This window comes from Neopsephotus bourkii, unplaced genomic scaffold, assembly GCF_033783945.1.
Source record: "Neopsephotus bourkii isolate Nb327-2 ecotype Australia unplaced genomic scaffold, CSIRO-AGI_Nbou_v1 NB_234, whole genome shotgun sequence".
NCBI classification, from domain to species: domain Eukaryota; kingdom Metazoa; phylum Chordata; class Aves; order Psittaciformes; family Psittacidae; genus Neopsephotus; species Neopsephotus bourkii.
In genome coordinates this window covers 1,167,557-1,183,964 of record NW_026900744.1, presented here as the reverse complement: position 1 = coordinate 1,183,964, position 16,408 = coordinate 1,167,557, and the positions used below count along the sequence as shown (strand labels likewise).

At 42.8% G+C, this 16,408-nt stretch overlaps 2 protein-coding genes across 2 annotated transcripts; one reads left to right on the top strand and one right to left on the bottom strand.

The window, feature by feature from the left end:
* On the top strand, window positions 1-8,015 carry CPT2 (carnitine palmitoyltransferase 2). Its single transcript, XM_061344790.1, has 5 exons — window positions 1-344; window positions 1,208-1,288; window positions 1,401-1,507; window positions 3,705-5,009; window positions 5,854-8,015. The coding sequence occupies exons 1-5, from the start codon at window positions 211-213 to the stop codon at window positions 6,183-6,185; spliced, it is 1,959 nt and encodes a 652-aa protein (XP_061200774.1). The 5' UTR covers window positions 1-210; the 3' UTR covers window positions 6,186-8,015.
* Window positions 8,016-8,540: 525 nt separating this feature from the next.
* Window positions 8,541-16,083, bottom strand: CZIB (CXXC motif containing zinc binding protein). The gene is made up of 8 exons (XM_061344791.1): window positions 15,908-16,083; window positions 15,736-15,819; window positions 14,736-14,792; window positions 13,918-13,999; window positions 13,379-13,410; window positions 12,867-12,944; window positions 9,604-9,669; window positions 8,541-8,782 (listed from the first exon to the last, which is right to left on the bottom strand). Exons 1-8 carry the CDS (start codon window positions 15,911-15,913, stop codon window positions 8,705-8,707), a joined length of 483 nt encoding a protein of 160 aa, XP_061200775.1. The 5' UTR covers window positions 15,914-16,083; the 3' UTR covers window positions 8,541-8,704.
* Window positions 16,084-16,408: the final 325 nt, after the last annotated feature.

Here is a 16,408-nt window from a genome sequence, read left to right as displayed (position 1 = left end):
CGAAGGCGCCGGGAGCTGCCCAGCTGCGGCCTCCGGCCCGCCGCGGGGCGTTGTGAGTTCACCCCGGATGAGGCCGGGCGCTCCGCCGCGCCCGCAGGGGTTCAGCGGCGTTACCGGGAGCCGGCCAGGGTCGCAGCAGCCGCTCCTCCGGCCCCGGGACGGCAGAAAGGGCGGCGGCGCGGACGGCGCCTCACGGGCCTGACCGGTGTCATGGCGGCGCGGCAGCTGGTGCCGCGGCGGGCGGCGGCATTGCGCTGGCGGCGAGGCTACAGCAGCGCGGGCGCTGCCGAGTACCTGCACCGAAGCATCGTGCCCACCATGCACTACCAAAAGAGCCTGCCCAGGTACGGCGGCCGCTGCTCTCCGCCAGGCCCCTTACCCTCCGGGACCGCCCGTCCAGCGGCCTGCCGAGGCGCCGCTGGGTGGGACACGGGGTGCGGTCCCCAGCGAGCGACCTCCGGGAGGCGAGTGGCACTGCCAGCCCCGGGCGGCTGCTGAGGCCAGGCGGCGGGACGGGCTCCGGGAAGGCGGTTGGTGGCCTTGGGCGGGAGTCCGTTGTGAAGAGGGGAGAGAAGTCTCGTCCTGGCGTGTGTGCAGAGCCGCGTTCGTGCTGCTTGCTTCTCGTATGTGCCCTTCGTAAGGTACAGCGGAGAGGAATGACTTTATGTGTTAAAGCCTAAATATGACTGTAAGCTCACTACTGAAACGTCTTTTCGGGTTGCAGAGTAACCTCTGTGAGTGCTGTAGGATTATTTTACAGTAAGAAGAGTGTTTTCGTGTTTAGGCTGAGAGGAAGGTTACAAACATACTGATGAGGGCATTTGCAGTAAAGCAGGAGGAAAGGGAAGGCGAAGACCAAATGGCAGGGGGAACTACCAAACTAACCCTTCTTTCTATATAGCTGCTTCTCTTTTGTAACGGGTTGTGTTACTGTATTCCCTGTAAAGTATCAACACCCTTCACTTCAGTACCTTTGTTACACTTCGGTTGGTTTTCTACCTTCTTTTCCAAGAACTTTATGCTGTGATGACCTATGTTCATCTATTCCCTTTCTTCTCTTCTTCCACAAGAAACTTGAGTCATTTGGATAATACAGCGCTTAAGGAAGGGTGGGAAGAGGGGAGGCAAAAAGAAATAACTGTGTAAGAAACTCGGGCTTCATTAGTACCACTGTTCATGAAGTGTGTGTCTGTTCCCCTTCCTTCAGACTGCCGGTTCCCAAACTAGAAGACACAATTAGAAGATACCTGAATGCCCAGAAACCACTTTTAAATGATGACCAATTCAGGTATGGACAAACAGGATACACATACTGCAGTGACATGTGCTGCTTCAAAACCAGGTGTTACAAATAAATGTGGCTTGTGACAGCATTCCGACTCTTTTACTGATTACTGTAGGAAAACTGAAGAACTTGCTCATCAGTTTGAAAAGGGAATTGGAAGAGAGCTGCATGAGCAACTGGTTGCTCAAGACAGTCAGAACAAGCACACTAGTTACATCACAGGTACGTTGGAGTCTGTAGATTGTAATGTTTGACAACAGCTCATAATGCTACAAACTTAAGTTCTGTACTGCATAAGTGTGGAGTAACATGCTCTGAATACTGTGACTGTATTTGAGCAAATTCTGAGTCTGTGATGGAAGGAAAAATGGTAACTTGTATGTATTAGAGTTCTTGATACATGAATACTGGAGGAGAGGTATTTTTTCATGAGTTACTGTATTTAAATTTGAGTTTATAGGTTTTTCATCAGTGTTTCAGTGATGAAACATCTATTTCTGTTTATGCTAATAGAGGAGCTTAACTTGTAATTCTCTGAAGGAGACTAAAGCAATCATTTTCAAATACTGGCAAGCTATTTAGCAAGAAGGCTGAGCTCTGAGGGGAGGAGGGTAAGAGAAAACAACTAACCTTTTGGAGGTTGAAGCGGTCAGTCCTCTGGGCTTAAACCCCTTCCTGAACTACAAAACTGTATTCTTTTAAAGAGTAGAAGAAAAGGAGTGACAGAAAGAGGAAAATGAGCATAAAAAATAACAAAAAAAGAGGGAGAGCATATAGGTGTTGTTTTTTAAATTATTTTTCCATATTATTATATCCATAAACTTCCAAATACAGGTGTCTGCTTAGGGAAGTATTGGATGGATAGCAATAGAGGTGGGGATATTCAAATACCCATGGAAGTACAACTCTGCATGTTGCCCAGCGAATGCACTTCTAACCTTGCTGTCTGTTGGGGCTGCCTGTAAGGGTGTTAGCTGCCTTAAATTCTGTAGAAAATACCAGATAATTTCGTAAAAGCTGCTGTTTTGTTTGTTGTCTTTTACTTTCCATTCACTTTGAACACCATCCAGGGCTTTAACTGGTAGCTTTATGTTAGTGCTGACCAGCATGCTGCTTTTTGTCCATGAACCGTGGGATATTTGCCTTCCTTTTTGTGTAGTTATTACTCATAGTAAAGCCTCATAAAAGACCTGTTCCACTTTGAAACTGTTTTCTGAAAGTATGTATAGTTGCCTTCGCCCTGGACTTTCAAGTCCAAGGTTAAAGGTTATGTGGTGATGACAGATGTGGGTGGTTGTAAAGCTGTAGATGAATGCTAGCTATTCCCTTGTGAGGACCTGAAATTAAAATTGTAACTTAGACACCTAAGTTCCTGTTGCCCTTCTTACAGTTCAGCTAGAAGGTTCTACCTGCAACTGATCCATGCTTGGAATAATAGTTTTTAACACATGAGCTGCCTTGAGATGAAGTTGGTGTGCACTTGCTTCCTGTGCCTGCATTCAGTGTGCAATAGCAGAGCTTGTTGAATTTGAGCTTGTTAATGATGATGAAATACAGCCTACTTTAAAAATCCTTTCTCTCCCTTTGCCCTCTGGATTTTTGTTTACTCATAGGCAGGTGTAAAGACGTGACTACTTTTTAGAGCTATGATTGATTCTGTTGGTGCTTGTAAGCACAGAACCTTTTGGGTCACAGTCATGCCTCTGAATATGCTGACAGACTAAAAGACCTGTGGGTATCAATTGTAATTCCACTTTTCAAATAATGTTCTGGGCCTGGAAGAATAACTGTGAGGTCCCCTCTAACCTTGTCTCGTTGCGAGCTTCAGAGACTGATGGTAATGCATCAGTGTCAAGAGTTCTGCCCTGTGCTCATCATTTTAGTAGATAGAAAGAGGAAGGAGGTGGAAATGCAAGAAAGCAAATGCAGGTGGAGGAATGCTGCCAGGAATGAGGGAAACACTGGATCAGAAGTAAAGGTGGTTCTAAAGAGAAGCATGCCCTCAGTGCCAGAGTAGCAGAAATTAATAGCTTGAGAGTAAGTAAAGACATGTTCCAGTCCAAATGTGAGATGTTCACCAACATACAGTGCTGGAAGCTGCGTTGTATGTCATGGGAGTTGTAGTTTATCATGGAGCCATATAGAAAACAAATTGTCCCTTGCTGGTGATGACATTTGCACTCTTGATACATACTACTCCAAATACAGTATCCTTACAATTAGCCAAACAGCGCCTTTCTTCATAATTGGAGGTTGGGAGAATCCTTGGGGGAATTACTACATGTGTCTGTTTCTGTGCACTTTAGTAGATGGGTATTCCGGATCACTGTTGGAGGCAGGATGTTGACTACATGAACCTCTGTTCGACTCAGTAAGCTGCTTTTATGTTCTGACCTATTTCTCAACTCTCCATTTTCAGGTCCCTGGTTTGACATGTACCTAAAAGCACGTGAATCTGTTGTTTTGAATTTTAATCCGTTTATGTCTTTTAATCCTGATCCAAAATCTGAATATAACGATCAGCTCATACGAGCTACGAACATGACTGTTTCTGCTATACGGTTTATGAAGACCTTCAGGGCTGGTTATCTGGAACCAGAGGTTTTTCACCTCAATCCAGAAAAAAGTGACACTCAGCTCTTCAAAAGCATTATCCGATTTGTGCCTCCTTCAGTTTCTTGGTTTGGTGCCTACATGGTCAATGCATACCCCCTAGATATGTCTCAGTACTTCAGGCTTTTCAACTCCACGCGGCTGCCTAAGCCCGACAGAGATGAGCTTTATACAGATGAAAAGGCAAAACATTTACTAGTACTGAGAAATGGAAACTTTTATATATTTGATGTTCTTGATAGAGATGGCAATATGCTGAAACCTTCAGAAATACAAGCACACTTGAAATACATCCTTAGTGACAACAGTCCAGCCCCGGCCTTCCCTCTTGGCTACCTCACCAGTGAAAACAGAGACACATGGGCATTGCTGAGAAAGAATCTACTGGATAATGGCAATGAAGAAGCTCTTCAAAAAGTAGACTCTGCTGTGTTTTGTTTAAGTTTAGATGATTTTCCTATTAAAGACTTCGTGCACTTGTCGCACACTATGTTGCATGGAGATGGTGCTAACCGCTGGTATGATAAATCTTTCACTCTCATCATAGCTAAGGATGGCACTGCAGCAGTTAATTTTGAGCATTCCTGGGGAGATGGTGTGGCTGTGCTCAGGTTCCAGAATGAGGTTTTTAAAGACAGCACCAAGGCACCAGCCGTTAGCCCCCAGTCCCAGCCTGCTTCAGTAGACTCTTCTAGAGCAGTGCGTAAACTTGACTTTAAGCTGAATGATGCCTTAAAAGCAGGAATTACCAAAGCCAAAGAGAAATTTGATGCCACTGTAGGAACATTGTCTCTTAATCTGATTCAGTTCAATGAAGGGGGCAAGGAGATTCTGAAGCAGAAGAAGGTAAGCCCAGATGCTGTTGCTCAGCTCGCCTTCCAGATGGCTTTCCTTAGACAGTATGATCAGACTGTTCCTACATACGAGTCCTGTAGTACTGCAGCTTTCAAACATGGTCGTACAGAAACTATACGTCCTGCCTCTATCCATACGAAGAAGTGTTCAGAAGCTTTTGTCAGGGAAGTATCCAAACACAGCACAGAAGAGCTTCAGAACTTGATAGTGGAGTGCTCGAAATACCATGGCCGTTTGACAAAAGAAGCTGCCATGGGTAAGTAAGAATATATCAGACACTTTTGCTTTTGCTTTAAAATGTCTGTTAAGGTTGCTGTGAACATTTACTGCACAGCTAAATAATTTTGATGGAGGTCTAATGTAAACTTGACAAAACAATATCGTCCTCTTGATGGAGAATACCTCTGTGCTGCCCACTTCACTGCCGGTGTATTGGGTATTTCTTACACTTTTTTGTCCTCAGAGCAACTGGGCTATTTAAAGATTTGATAAATACTTGGTGTGTGTTGTGCTCCCCAGGGAAACAAAGAACTTTGGCTTTATGTCTGAGGAGTTGCTCTCTTACCCCTGCAGGGAATAAAGGCTTTATCAACTCCAAATCAAATTGATTCTTTGGCTGTACTACTGGTATTTTTCTAAATGCTTTCTTTCTAACTGTGCTTCCCAGAAGCATAACTTGGTGTCTTACTTCAGTAAAATGGACTGTTTAACATTACCCCAGAGAGTCTGAAATTCATATTATTTTGATCTCACAAGATCCTCTTTAGATCCATAAAATTTAGGAAAGCCTTTCTCTGTTTTAAACAACTTGGTGTGTTCAGACAAATAGTTAATCAAAGCATGTAATATATTATTAATACTGTCTGTTAACATTGCACTTTTGTTTACCATCATGATTCCAGCTTGAGGCTAGGAGTAAACCAGCAAACCCTTATTCCCTAGGATATGTGCCTTGAAAGTGCAGACTGTCTTGGTTCTGTAAACCCCACATCTGTAGAGCTCCTCTTTTGTGGCTGAGAACCAGCATGATGTCAAAATGAGCAAGTTTATTCCTGTAAAAATTAGTCATCTCTCTAACACTTGTTATTTTATTTTAACAGGTCAGGGATTTGACCGACATCTGTTTGTGCTGCGCCATTTAGCCTTATCCAAGGGTATTGCACTGCCTGATTTTTATCAAGACCAAGCCTATGCTCGGATTAATCACAACATCATTTCTACAAGCACACTGGTTAGCCCATCTGTGCAATTAGGAGGCTTTGGTCCAGTGGTGTCTGATGGCTTTGGAGTAGGATACCAGGTACATGATGATTGGGTAGGTTGTAATGTTTCCTCTTACCCAGCTAGGAATGGTAAAGAATACCTTCAGTGTATACACAAGTCACTAGAAGATATCTTTAATGTTTTAAAGGGCAAGAAAATTGGTAGTTAAGACATAAAAACGTTGGAACACAACATTTGCAGTACAAAATGCAGCCTGTGTCTAATGGGCAAACTAATCACTATTCAGCGTGGCTGAGGCTGCCCAGCTTAATTGGCTTCATTTATCTTCACTGGACTTGAATACTGTTAGGTTCATAGGAAATTTGTATCTATTTTAAAGAAATCAAATGCAGCCTTTGAATGCGTGTTTGAGGAAATAGAACCATTCACAATGTCAAGATTAAGTAACACATCGGCTGTTCCAACAGATCCACGTGCTCTCAGAACACTTTATTTAAAATAAAAAGCATTGTTACTTGAGTTTCTGAACATGGCACACGTGTTCCATGAGTGTTCAGGAGGACTATAGTACTGTGATACCACTCTTAAACTGTTTAATAAGTAAAAAAGCAATAATTTGAAATGTGAAGGAGTGGTTGCATTGGCACTCTTGCAGTAAACTTGCTTACTAATGGTCACACTTTCTCTTTAAACTTGAATCAGAACTGATTGTGCCTCAACTGCTTGAAGCTTTTCCATTGTAGCAGTTTTTTGAGAAACAAAAAAATGAAGTGGGAAGCTTTAAGTAACCTGCAATCACCAACTGTGTTGTTAAATTGAATGGAAAAGACTATTGTAATAAAGCTATCTGTTAATAACCACAAAGTTCTTTTATTGCCAGATCAAAATTAAGACAGTATGGGTAGTCCCTTTATTGATAGCTCATGTTTCTTACAGAGGTTGAAAAGAATGCTGCTGAAAGCATTCTGTAGTGTTGGCTCTCCCCTTCCAAAGGGTCTCTCCAATGATCTGCTGTTCTTTTGCTATGTAAACCCGTGGTCCTGGGTCTTAAAAAAGAATCACTGAATTTTATCTTTTGGGATTATCTCTTTCCAAACATCCTCTTACTGTGGAAGAGTAATCTCAACAGAATGATCTCCTGTTTCCTCCTTGTTCTGTCAGCTAGAACTTTTGATGTTACTTATTGTAGTAAATGCTAGAGTCTTAGTGCCTAGAGCTACATTTTCAATTCATTTGGGCAGTCTTGTTGCAGATATTCTAAAGCCTAAGGCTTGACAGGAGAGCTTGAGCGTAGACATCAGTAAAACTTAGTGATGCTGTGAATGTGAGATGAAACAGATGCAGACAAGTTCCTCATGTGCTGTTCACAACAGGGACTCTGCCAGCTACAAAGTGGGTGATAGCAAGGGGGGAAGGGGTCTTCACCAGTCAGGAAGCCAGAGGTACACAAATTATACCCCTTTTTGTGCAAAATTCATTATGGTGTAACTTGAACTCTTCTGCCTTTTAAACCCTCTTGACTCTTCTGGGAAGATGACTCTCTGGATCTGAACAGCACAGTAACACTTGTTTCTGCAGTACTGTGTAAAACTAACACAGCTCATGCCTTTCAGCACAGCCCACTGTGTCCTGGAGAACCAAGTATATTAGCAGAACATAAAAGTCTGAGCATGTTGGTCGGATGTGACAAATCAGGTTCACTCAGAAACCCATTTGCCTTTACTTTCTTCACATACCTCAGCTTCCAGGTTCTCCAGTGTCTGCCAGTGTTTCTTTATCCCAATCAGTGTAAGCAATACTGTATCTTGGAAGTATGAACTGCAAGTGCTAGGAAGGGGAGAGGCATGCTTTAAATATTAGAAACCTGAAGTCTCATAAACTTTTCCTACTCAGGGCTTTTTGCAGCTTTTAATGTGCTGCTCATTTAAACGAAGAAAGGAAGGAGATCATTTGGGAGGATGAAGGAAATAAAGTATCAGGAAACAATAATCAGACCAAAAGTCTTTGAATTAAATTCACTAAAGGTGATTTTGGCTTTTTATTGTTGTTGTTGTGTTTGTTTGTTGTTTAAACATGAGAGCAGCTGGCAAGATTGTGAGAGTGTTTGCCAAGAAGTCAAAAGTCTGTCTTCAACTAGAAATGAGTGAGGTTTACTTAATAACATACTCAGATAGCTTGATTTTCAGAAGACTGTAACAGCTATGTGTAAATGCCAATAGCAGTTCTCAGTAAATTTACTTCAGTGTCTTGAAGTGACAGAAAGCTCCTAAAGATGTATCTTTTCCCTTCAACAGTTAACACAGTCCCTTTACTAATACTCAGCTATTTCCTTATGATAGGAGTTGGGGATTAAAAGGCCTTATTTGCTTGTATTAGACTCATATATGGGTACTTCAAAAACTAATTTGTCTTAAGTAGTTACTGTTGATAGAGTAGCTAAGTTCCAGTACACCACAACCATATATATTCCCCAAAACCATATATATTCCCCATTAGCAAAATGGCATAGTTCCGTCAAGCATATATACTATTTTCAGTTTGTACTGAGGCCGTCTTAATGTGCTCTGTGGAAAATATTTTATTGGGGCATGCTGGGGACAGGATGTACAACTTAGGTTTCCATTCCTGAAGTACAGCCATGTGAAAAGTAACTGCAAGGAAATTGCATCTCAAATGGTTAAAGCTCCCTCATCAATAAGCATGTCAGGATTTATTGGGGTATGAGCTTCAGCATTTTACAAATTTATGGGTAACTTCATAGATCCCAACAGATTCCTTTGTCTTCTCATCATAGTCATTCCAATCCTATAAGAAAGATTTCATAGTATTATTCGCAGAGAATAGAATGCAGTTGTGTCTAAAACAGAGTGAAAATCAAACTGAAACTAAACCTCACTCAAAATTTGGGTCTTAGATTTGTCAAAAGCACTGTGCAGTGACTAAACTAAGTTCTGAAACCTGAGAGAACCTGGAGCACTGACCTGAAATTAAATGAGCTTCAGTCTCAGTGGTTTTAACAATTACTTTTTTCTTTTTCATGTGTAGTCCACAGCCCTTAGTGGACATGACAGCAACCATGGCAGACGAAAGGATTATCTATCATTTACAATACCCCAGTCAGGCGGGTAAGCAGACAAGCAGATCCCTGCCAAGTAGGATACCAGGGAAGAGATTTGACCTTGAGATTCCTGCTCACAGCCAAGGAAGATTTGCAATGCCGGAGTCATTATCCTGAGCTTTGAAGGACAGTGTCTTTATATTACTTTTTTAATATCTCTGTGCACAGGAAGAAGTGCAGGCATCTTCCTACAAAAATCAGTTCATCACACTGAATAATCCCAGCCGTTCAGGTGTTTCCAATTCCAGGTATTTGCTCTCTGAAATTCCCAAGCGACTTAAAAGTTGTATTTCTACCTGTCATCTGCTCTGCTATCAAATTAGTACTTCTAAAATGACACCTTCAGTAATGCTGGTTCATAGTTGATTTAGTTTTTCTGCCCGGATATGACCTTTCTATGCCTACATGAAAGAGCAAAACTAGTCTCTTGCATGTGCAGGGTATGACTAATGACTTAGGGAAAGAAAGCTGGGTAATTAGATTTACTAATGAAACAAAGACAACATACCTTTTCTAGCAAGTTGATGTCATTGAAAGGTGTGCCAGATTCTGCACCTTCAGCAGCAAACCCTGCCTGCAGACGCATTGACAGTAAGTTAAGAACAAGTTGAACCAAGAAAATAATACATACGAGCACTGTTTAAACAAAGTAACTCAGCACAAACTTTTCTTGTATTTCTTTTAAATTAGGTAGAAAAAATGGTCAAACTCTTTCCTGTTTAAGGTTGTGATCCTGCTTGTGAATTGAGAAAATTCAATCTAAGCAACCACAGTTGAGGAACAAGCTTTCCTCCTAAAAAAGGTATTTCCAGGTATTCCAAATAATGTTAAATCTGAGTTTCTAAGCTTATATAGCAGCGTCCAGGTACTTATAGCTTTGTGTTCAGAATCTGTACACATTATGTACAAAATAGCTTCATAAGAAACTTACACTGCAAGAAAACAATAGAAAGAAAATGTGGAAGGGAGTTAATAGTTTTGCCTTAAATACTGTCAGAATCACACACTAGAGAAGGAGCAGCTTGTATTGGATTTCGGCACAAAAGTGACTAGCAAGAGGAGGATCAGCTGAATAAGTTAACAGATAAATACACCCAATCATTTCCAAGGGAAGAGTTCTTCACTGTTGTTACTGTTGCTGTTTTTAAAGGGTTGAAGGAAAGGCTAGTACTAGAAGGAAACAGCCTATCAGGGGGGTATAGCACAAGAATGAGGTGTTCTGATTTACCTTCTGTAGGAATAGCTCTCTCAGTTTAGGGTTCAGTTACCAAGCTGTAAATGAAGTTTTGTTAGTTTTAAAAGTATTTACAAATCCCAGCCACCTGTGTAGCATCCAGGAAGGTTTCTTACATTGCTATTTCTAACTGAAGGGTTTTATTCAGCAGTGGCTAAAAAGTAAAGGCAGCTTCTTCCTGGTTTTCTGCAAGGGACCTACACTTGCATTTCTGATAAAGAAATCCCCATTAGTGCCCGTCCGGCGGACATTTAACTGTGCAAGAATGTGTGAAGCAAGCCACATGATTTTTAAATATTTTGGGATTTGAATGAAAGATTAAGCACTTGGGAGTTAAAAAAATCATGGAGTGCAGCAAGACTAACAGGAGAGCTACCTGCAAGGCACAGTGTGTATGTGTCCTTTCTGTAACTGTCAGAAGCCCTTCTCAAGGGAACTGCTGTTAGAGGAAGATCATGGGACAAAAATGCAGACCTGCAGTATAGAACAAACAATAGCAAAATAAAAGAAGCCCTTCCTTTGCCACCTGGAGATACGCACCAGCCCTCCAAGGAATGAGAAGCCATGTGACTGGAATTACAGGCTTCTGTACCAGACACTCAGTGGGACTTGTATTCTTTACAGCTCTGGCGTCAGAGCAGAGACTCTAATCTCTGCAGATGGGAGCTGGGACATGCAATGGCTTGTCTGGCAAAGAACCAACAGCTAAAGCATAAACACACACACCAAAGAAGCAAAAATGCCTGTTGACTTTACCACACATTGAACTGTCGCAGTTCTGTTACCAATGAAACTATTGGTTGTGTCACAAAGCAAAGAAGCTTTAGAAGGTTTAAGAGAAATTTTATAAAGAACCCTCCATTTTTAATTGAAGCATTCACTTGAGGCACAAAGACAAGAAGGAGCTGAACTATCCTTAAGTAAAACATTATGTATCAGATATGCAGTAGATGTGTCTACCTAAGCCCATTAAACAAGAATGAGAATTGGAGGGAGAAAACTGCCCTTGCCCATTACTAGAACACACAAGTACCTAGTTTGAATTTGTTGCTGTTACTAGGTAGGAAAAGAGGTTTTATAGCAGAGAATCAAGGATACTTTTTCAGACTCAAATGATTTGAGAAAACAACTATAATTTAAATAAGAGAGGCAAGCATTGAACTGCTCTAAATTGACTTCAGGGTATGGTGCTATTATGTCTATAAAAAAACAACCCCAAAAAGTAGAGTAATGCTGTATTTTCTGGCCATATGCTATGTTTGGTACTGATCAAAAGCCAGATCCAGACTGTGGAGATGATGCCAGGCTGACTTGGATCATGTCAAATATAAAGCAGCTTACAGAATTGTTTGGAGCTGCAGAAGTCTGATATATTTACTCATTAGGGATCAGAAAATTCACTGAAATATGCACTCAGGGATTCAAGTGTCCTCTCCAACAGAGTGCACAGGCCAAACTTTGAGAATATTAAAAGCTTTGTTACATCTGTGAAATCTTTGTTCAGCACAGAAAACTCACAGCTAGGATGCAAGCTATAAGCATCTCCTATATTTTGTGATCTTCCCATAGATTTTACCTTGGAAGTGCAAGTTTCAAAGTTTGCCTGCAAAGCTTTCCACAGGAATAAACTAATAACCATTCTGTTCCTCAAAAAGATGGACTTCATTTGTATAGATAGATAAAGACAGATAGACATATAGATAAAGACTTCTTGCAGCACACTGCAGTGGGGATTTATTTATACTGAATTCATTGTAGGATCAGCTTTTCTGGTCTATTTCTTAGCACAGTGTCACAGTCTGAGGGAAGGGTAGGATAGGTTTATATTTGTCAGTCTATTTACACCTAATCCGACTGGAATAATAGGTTAAATATAGTGTGGCATTAACTTGCATCCAGCATGACCATGCATGAGCAAATGGATCACTGAAGTCTGGCGTGGCCCTGAAGAAGTCCTTCAACTCCAAGCTTGAGGTGTGCTTTGCAAGAGTCTTAACTGCCACAGATCCTCAGTCTTTGACCAAGTTTCAAATGGAAAAATGCCAATATTGATTTCCTATGGCTTTGGTGATCTCAAAGGAAGTCTGGATTTTTTAGAAGCCATATACTGAACACTGTTCACAACCTGAATTCATTTACTCCGTGTACCATACCAAGAAGCAAAGTGGCACTGTCCTGAATGTGGCATTCTAATTGTGCACTCTAGCAATTCCACTTTGGGAAAGCCTCTCTTTTGCAACAACCTGAGTAATTAAGACCTTGCAAATGAATCCATGACAGCAGTGCTGAGTCACCCCGTAAGGCAATTTGGACATGCCTCCAAAGTGTGTTTAATTTTACAGTTTACTGGCACAAAGAGTAATAGAGTTGTTAGTGTTAGCTCCTTGTGGGTTGGGTTCTGAAGACAAATGATGACAAAGAAAGAACTGTGGAGGGGATGGGAAACTGGGGAGAATGTAGGACATTCCAGGAAGAGCAGTACAATTTCAAATAGTGTGTATTTTAATACTCTAGAACCTGTAGGAATAAGAACTCACCTGTGGTTGAAAATCAACTGGTTCCAGACCTCGGCATTCAAACTCCACTATCGTTTTGAATTTCTCACTGTCTTCAGCCTGTAATTGAGTCAGAATACTGTTAGTTTTTGTCTAATGGACAGTGGCAAGCATTAGTCTGGAAATGAACTGCTTTAAAGGCAGTATTATCAACTGTGATGTCCCAAGTGACAGCAAACCCCTAGGGCTCATTTAGTAAGTGGCAATTAACTAAAATTTCTTCGTCTGCCACAAGGAAGCCTTCAGAAGGAAACTAACAGGGACACCATATGATCACCTCTCATTTGAGTGACATAATTTTACATTTTGCTTATGATAGATATCAAATTATTCTACACTTGAGCCTGTGTGCAGGCGTCTACAAGAGACAATTTTCTGTCAGGAGAAAACACCAGTTTTTTGTGTTCCTGAAAGAGGAATGTGATGACAAAGAAAACCTCAAAATATTATTAATGCTTATTTATCTTGTTATGTAAAAGAGAAAACAAACTTACATTGTAAGGCTTGATTGTCTGACTTAAAATATCTAAAAAAAAATAAAAATCAGAAGTGTAAAAGTGAGTGGCATTATGTCCTCAGCTTTATTCAGCACAAACCAAGCACCAGCTGCTGCTCGCAAACAAATTTCAGTAGACACAGTAGAAGAAACAGGGTAACCAAGCAGTTCCTGCAGTTGGCCCTCAAAAGGTGCAATTCAGTTTTTCTCACTTCTCCTGAGGAGCTGACATTACACCATTTGTAATGATTTAATGCAAAAAAAAAAAAGAAAAAGGCATGCTTTTATAAAATGACATTAGGGATATGAGTTTTGTTCGTGCAGAAACCTGAAGGCACCAGGAGGCTGTGCTGTCTCCTTCATGTGCACAATGACAAGTATGTTCGTGTCGTGAACTCAAGCACCAGTGTACCCAGAAAAAAAATCCCTGCTGAGTGCTCTTTACTAACAGCATCAAACAAAACATGGGGACTAAAAAACAAACCTAGGAGAAAAAGCATAAAATGGATGATGCCTCTTAAATTCCTAAGCACATACCGATGGAGTTCTCCCTGGAGCACAGCTTGCATTTCTGCACCATAGTGGCGCTTCCTCTGCCTCCTTTCAGGGGAGCACTGTCCTAAAGCCATGACAACAGAGACATCATTTTCAACTGCACTCTGGCAGAATCCTCTGCAAAGGTAAAGCAGCTTTTACAACAGTGGTCTTTACCTTTTTAGAAGTATTGCAATGAGAAGGCTTTATAGGCTAGACGTCTATAACTCAGAAAGCTGTGATGATCAAAGAATAGCTCTGTTCTAGACTTAAAACAGTGAATAATGTCTTGTCCAATAAAGGCATGTTGTGTTAATTCCTCAAAATACATTCTTACCATTCAGTAGTATGCAACCAAAAGGGATGATTATTCCCAAGAATATTCCTTCTTTTACCACTGACAAAATTTATCCTGCCTTTTCAATTTCCAGATGCTAATTTAGCATGCTTTAAATTGCCTTGAATTACCTCAAGTTCCCCCAGAAGTTTCCATCCACGTCAGAAATATGCTACAGGCACAACATTATTGTGGTACCAATCCAAAGCTTGTGGTATTTTTACAGAAAGGTGGCTTTTACAAAGCAGTAAATACTTTTGCCACCAACAGCTGCCATCCCAACGGCATATTTCAATTAACAATCCCCAAATACTGTTTTTAATATGGAACATGACAGCATTTCCTCAATATGTACAGCTATTAAACCACTGTATTTCATCTAAAGTGCAAGTCATGACATGCCTGATGCAGATATCCTTGTGTGCAAGAGGGAGGTTGTGTTTCTCGTTTTTGCTCTGATGCAGGTTACAACAGGCGAACGTACCATCAATCGCAGATACTGCCATTTCTCAGAAACTTCACCACAGTTCCCACATTTCAGCTGAAAAATGAATCAGATGATTTAAAGCTGTCAATAATCAGGGATTAAAAGGCTGAAGGAGATGATGTGAGCCCTCCAGATTCACAATCCCTGCTTTTTCCCAGCTGAGAGGAGCCAGAGGCAGGGATCAGTGTCTGTCTACCCCAACAGGCTTATGAGCTGACTCAACCTGGCAGGTATGCCCATTGCAGAGGGTCTACCCTTTGGTGGAAAACACAAAGGACAGCCATGAAATGAAAGACGGAGTAGCACATCTTGCCATTCACCTGGGTAACCTGCCAATGGATTACCAATGAAGGCACTGAACAACATTTAAACTTCAGACTTTCCAGTACTCAATGCCACGCATAGAATCATAGAATAGTTAGGGTTGGAAAGGGCCTTAAGATCATCAAGTTCCAACCCCCCTACCATGGGCAGGGACATCTCGCTCTAAACCAGATCACCCAAGGCCTTGTCCAACCTGGCCTTGAACACTGCCAGGGATGGAGCATTCACAACCTCCCTGGACAACCCATTCCAGTGCCTCACCACCCTAACAGGAAAGAATTTCCTCCTTATGTCCAATCTAAACTTCCCCTGTTTAAGTTTTAACCCATTATCCCTTGGTCTATCACTACAGTCCCTAAAGAATGTACTGCATCAGCAACTTGGTCTAGTAGGTGTCCCCGCCCATGGCAGGGGGTTGGAACTAGATGAGCTTTAAGGTCTCTTCCAACACAAACCCCTCTATGCTACCTATATACTTAGTCCATCCCATTCGTTGCTGCTGCAGCAGCCTGCTTGCGCTATGGGGCAACAACCACATCACTCTTTAAGCTGGGTGCTGTGATGCCACACCACAGGCCTCCACCCCATGGCCCCGCTGCACACTCCCAGCACTCCTCACACAGCGGATGGTGCCTCCCCGCTCCCGGAGGCCCGGCGCCGCCGCCCCCCGCACCTTGAGGTACCATCGGAAGTCCTCCCCCTCGGCCCGCAGCCGGGTGATGTTCTCCAGCGTGGCGCGCAACTGCAGCCCGATCCTCTGCAAGGCAAGAGGCAGGGAGAGACCCCCGTCAGCCCCAGCTCCGCTTGGTCCGGCTTGGCTCGGCCCGGCCGCGGCTCCTACCTACCCCCATGGCCTCGCAGCGAGCCCGGCACCGGGCTCACGGGGCCGCGGCACTGTGAGGACTGCCCTGACGGCTCCCCCTCAACCCCGTCCCGCTCTCGCGGGAGCACCCGCGGGTTTCGGAGCTGCTCCTGCGTGTTTTGAGTTGGTCTGGGGCTTTTTTCCCCCCCTCCACCCCGTTGCGCTTGTGCCCTCAGCCAAGCTGGCGGCCGGCTCCCGCTGCTCTCTGCCGGGCTGAAGCCGACGGGAAGCCGAAGCTGCCCTCAGTCAAGATGGCGCCCTCCGGCGCGGCCTGTTACCGGCTCCCGGAGCGGCGCCGGGCGGGCGGTACGGCTGGCTTGGGGGGTGAAGGCGGGGCTGGCATGTGGGGAGGGAGCCGTGTCTGCTACTGGGGAAAGCAAGGGAGCACTCTGGGATCTCCTACAGTGCTTTACAAACATTACCGCTTTAAAGCTTGGCCCTCCAAGTCTCTTAATTCAGCACAATAGGCCTGGATGGATGTGTT

Excerpts from the sequence above, each read along its gene's own strand:
- CPT2 (XM_061344790.1), top strand. The coding sequence starts at position 211 with ATGGCGGCGCGGCAGCTGGTGCCGCGGCGGGCGGCGGCATTGCGCTGG. Across the intron at positions 1,508-3,704 it reads GCACACTAGTTACATCACAG|GTCCCTGGTTTGACATGTAC; the intron begins GTACGTTGGAGT and ends CTCCATTTTCAG. Across the intron at positions 5,010-5,853 it reads GACAAAAGAAGCTGCCATGG|GTCAGGGATTTGACCGACAT; the intron begins GTAAGTAAGAAT and ends TTATTTTAACAG.
- CZIB (XM_061344791.1), bottom strand. Across the intron at positions 14,793-15,735 it reads ACTTCCGATGGTACCTCAAG|CTGAAATGTGGGAACTGTGG; the intron begins GTGCGGGGGGCG and ends TTCATTTTTCAG. Across the intron at positions 12,945-13,378 it reads AGACAATCAAGCCTTACAAT|GCTGAAGACAGTGAGAAATT; the intron begins GTAAGTTTGTTT and ends ACTCAATTACAG.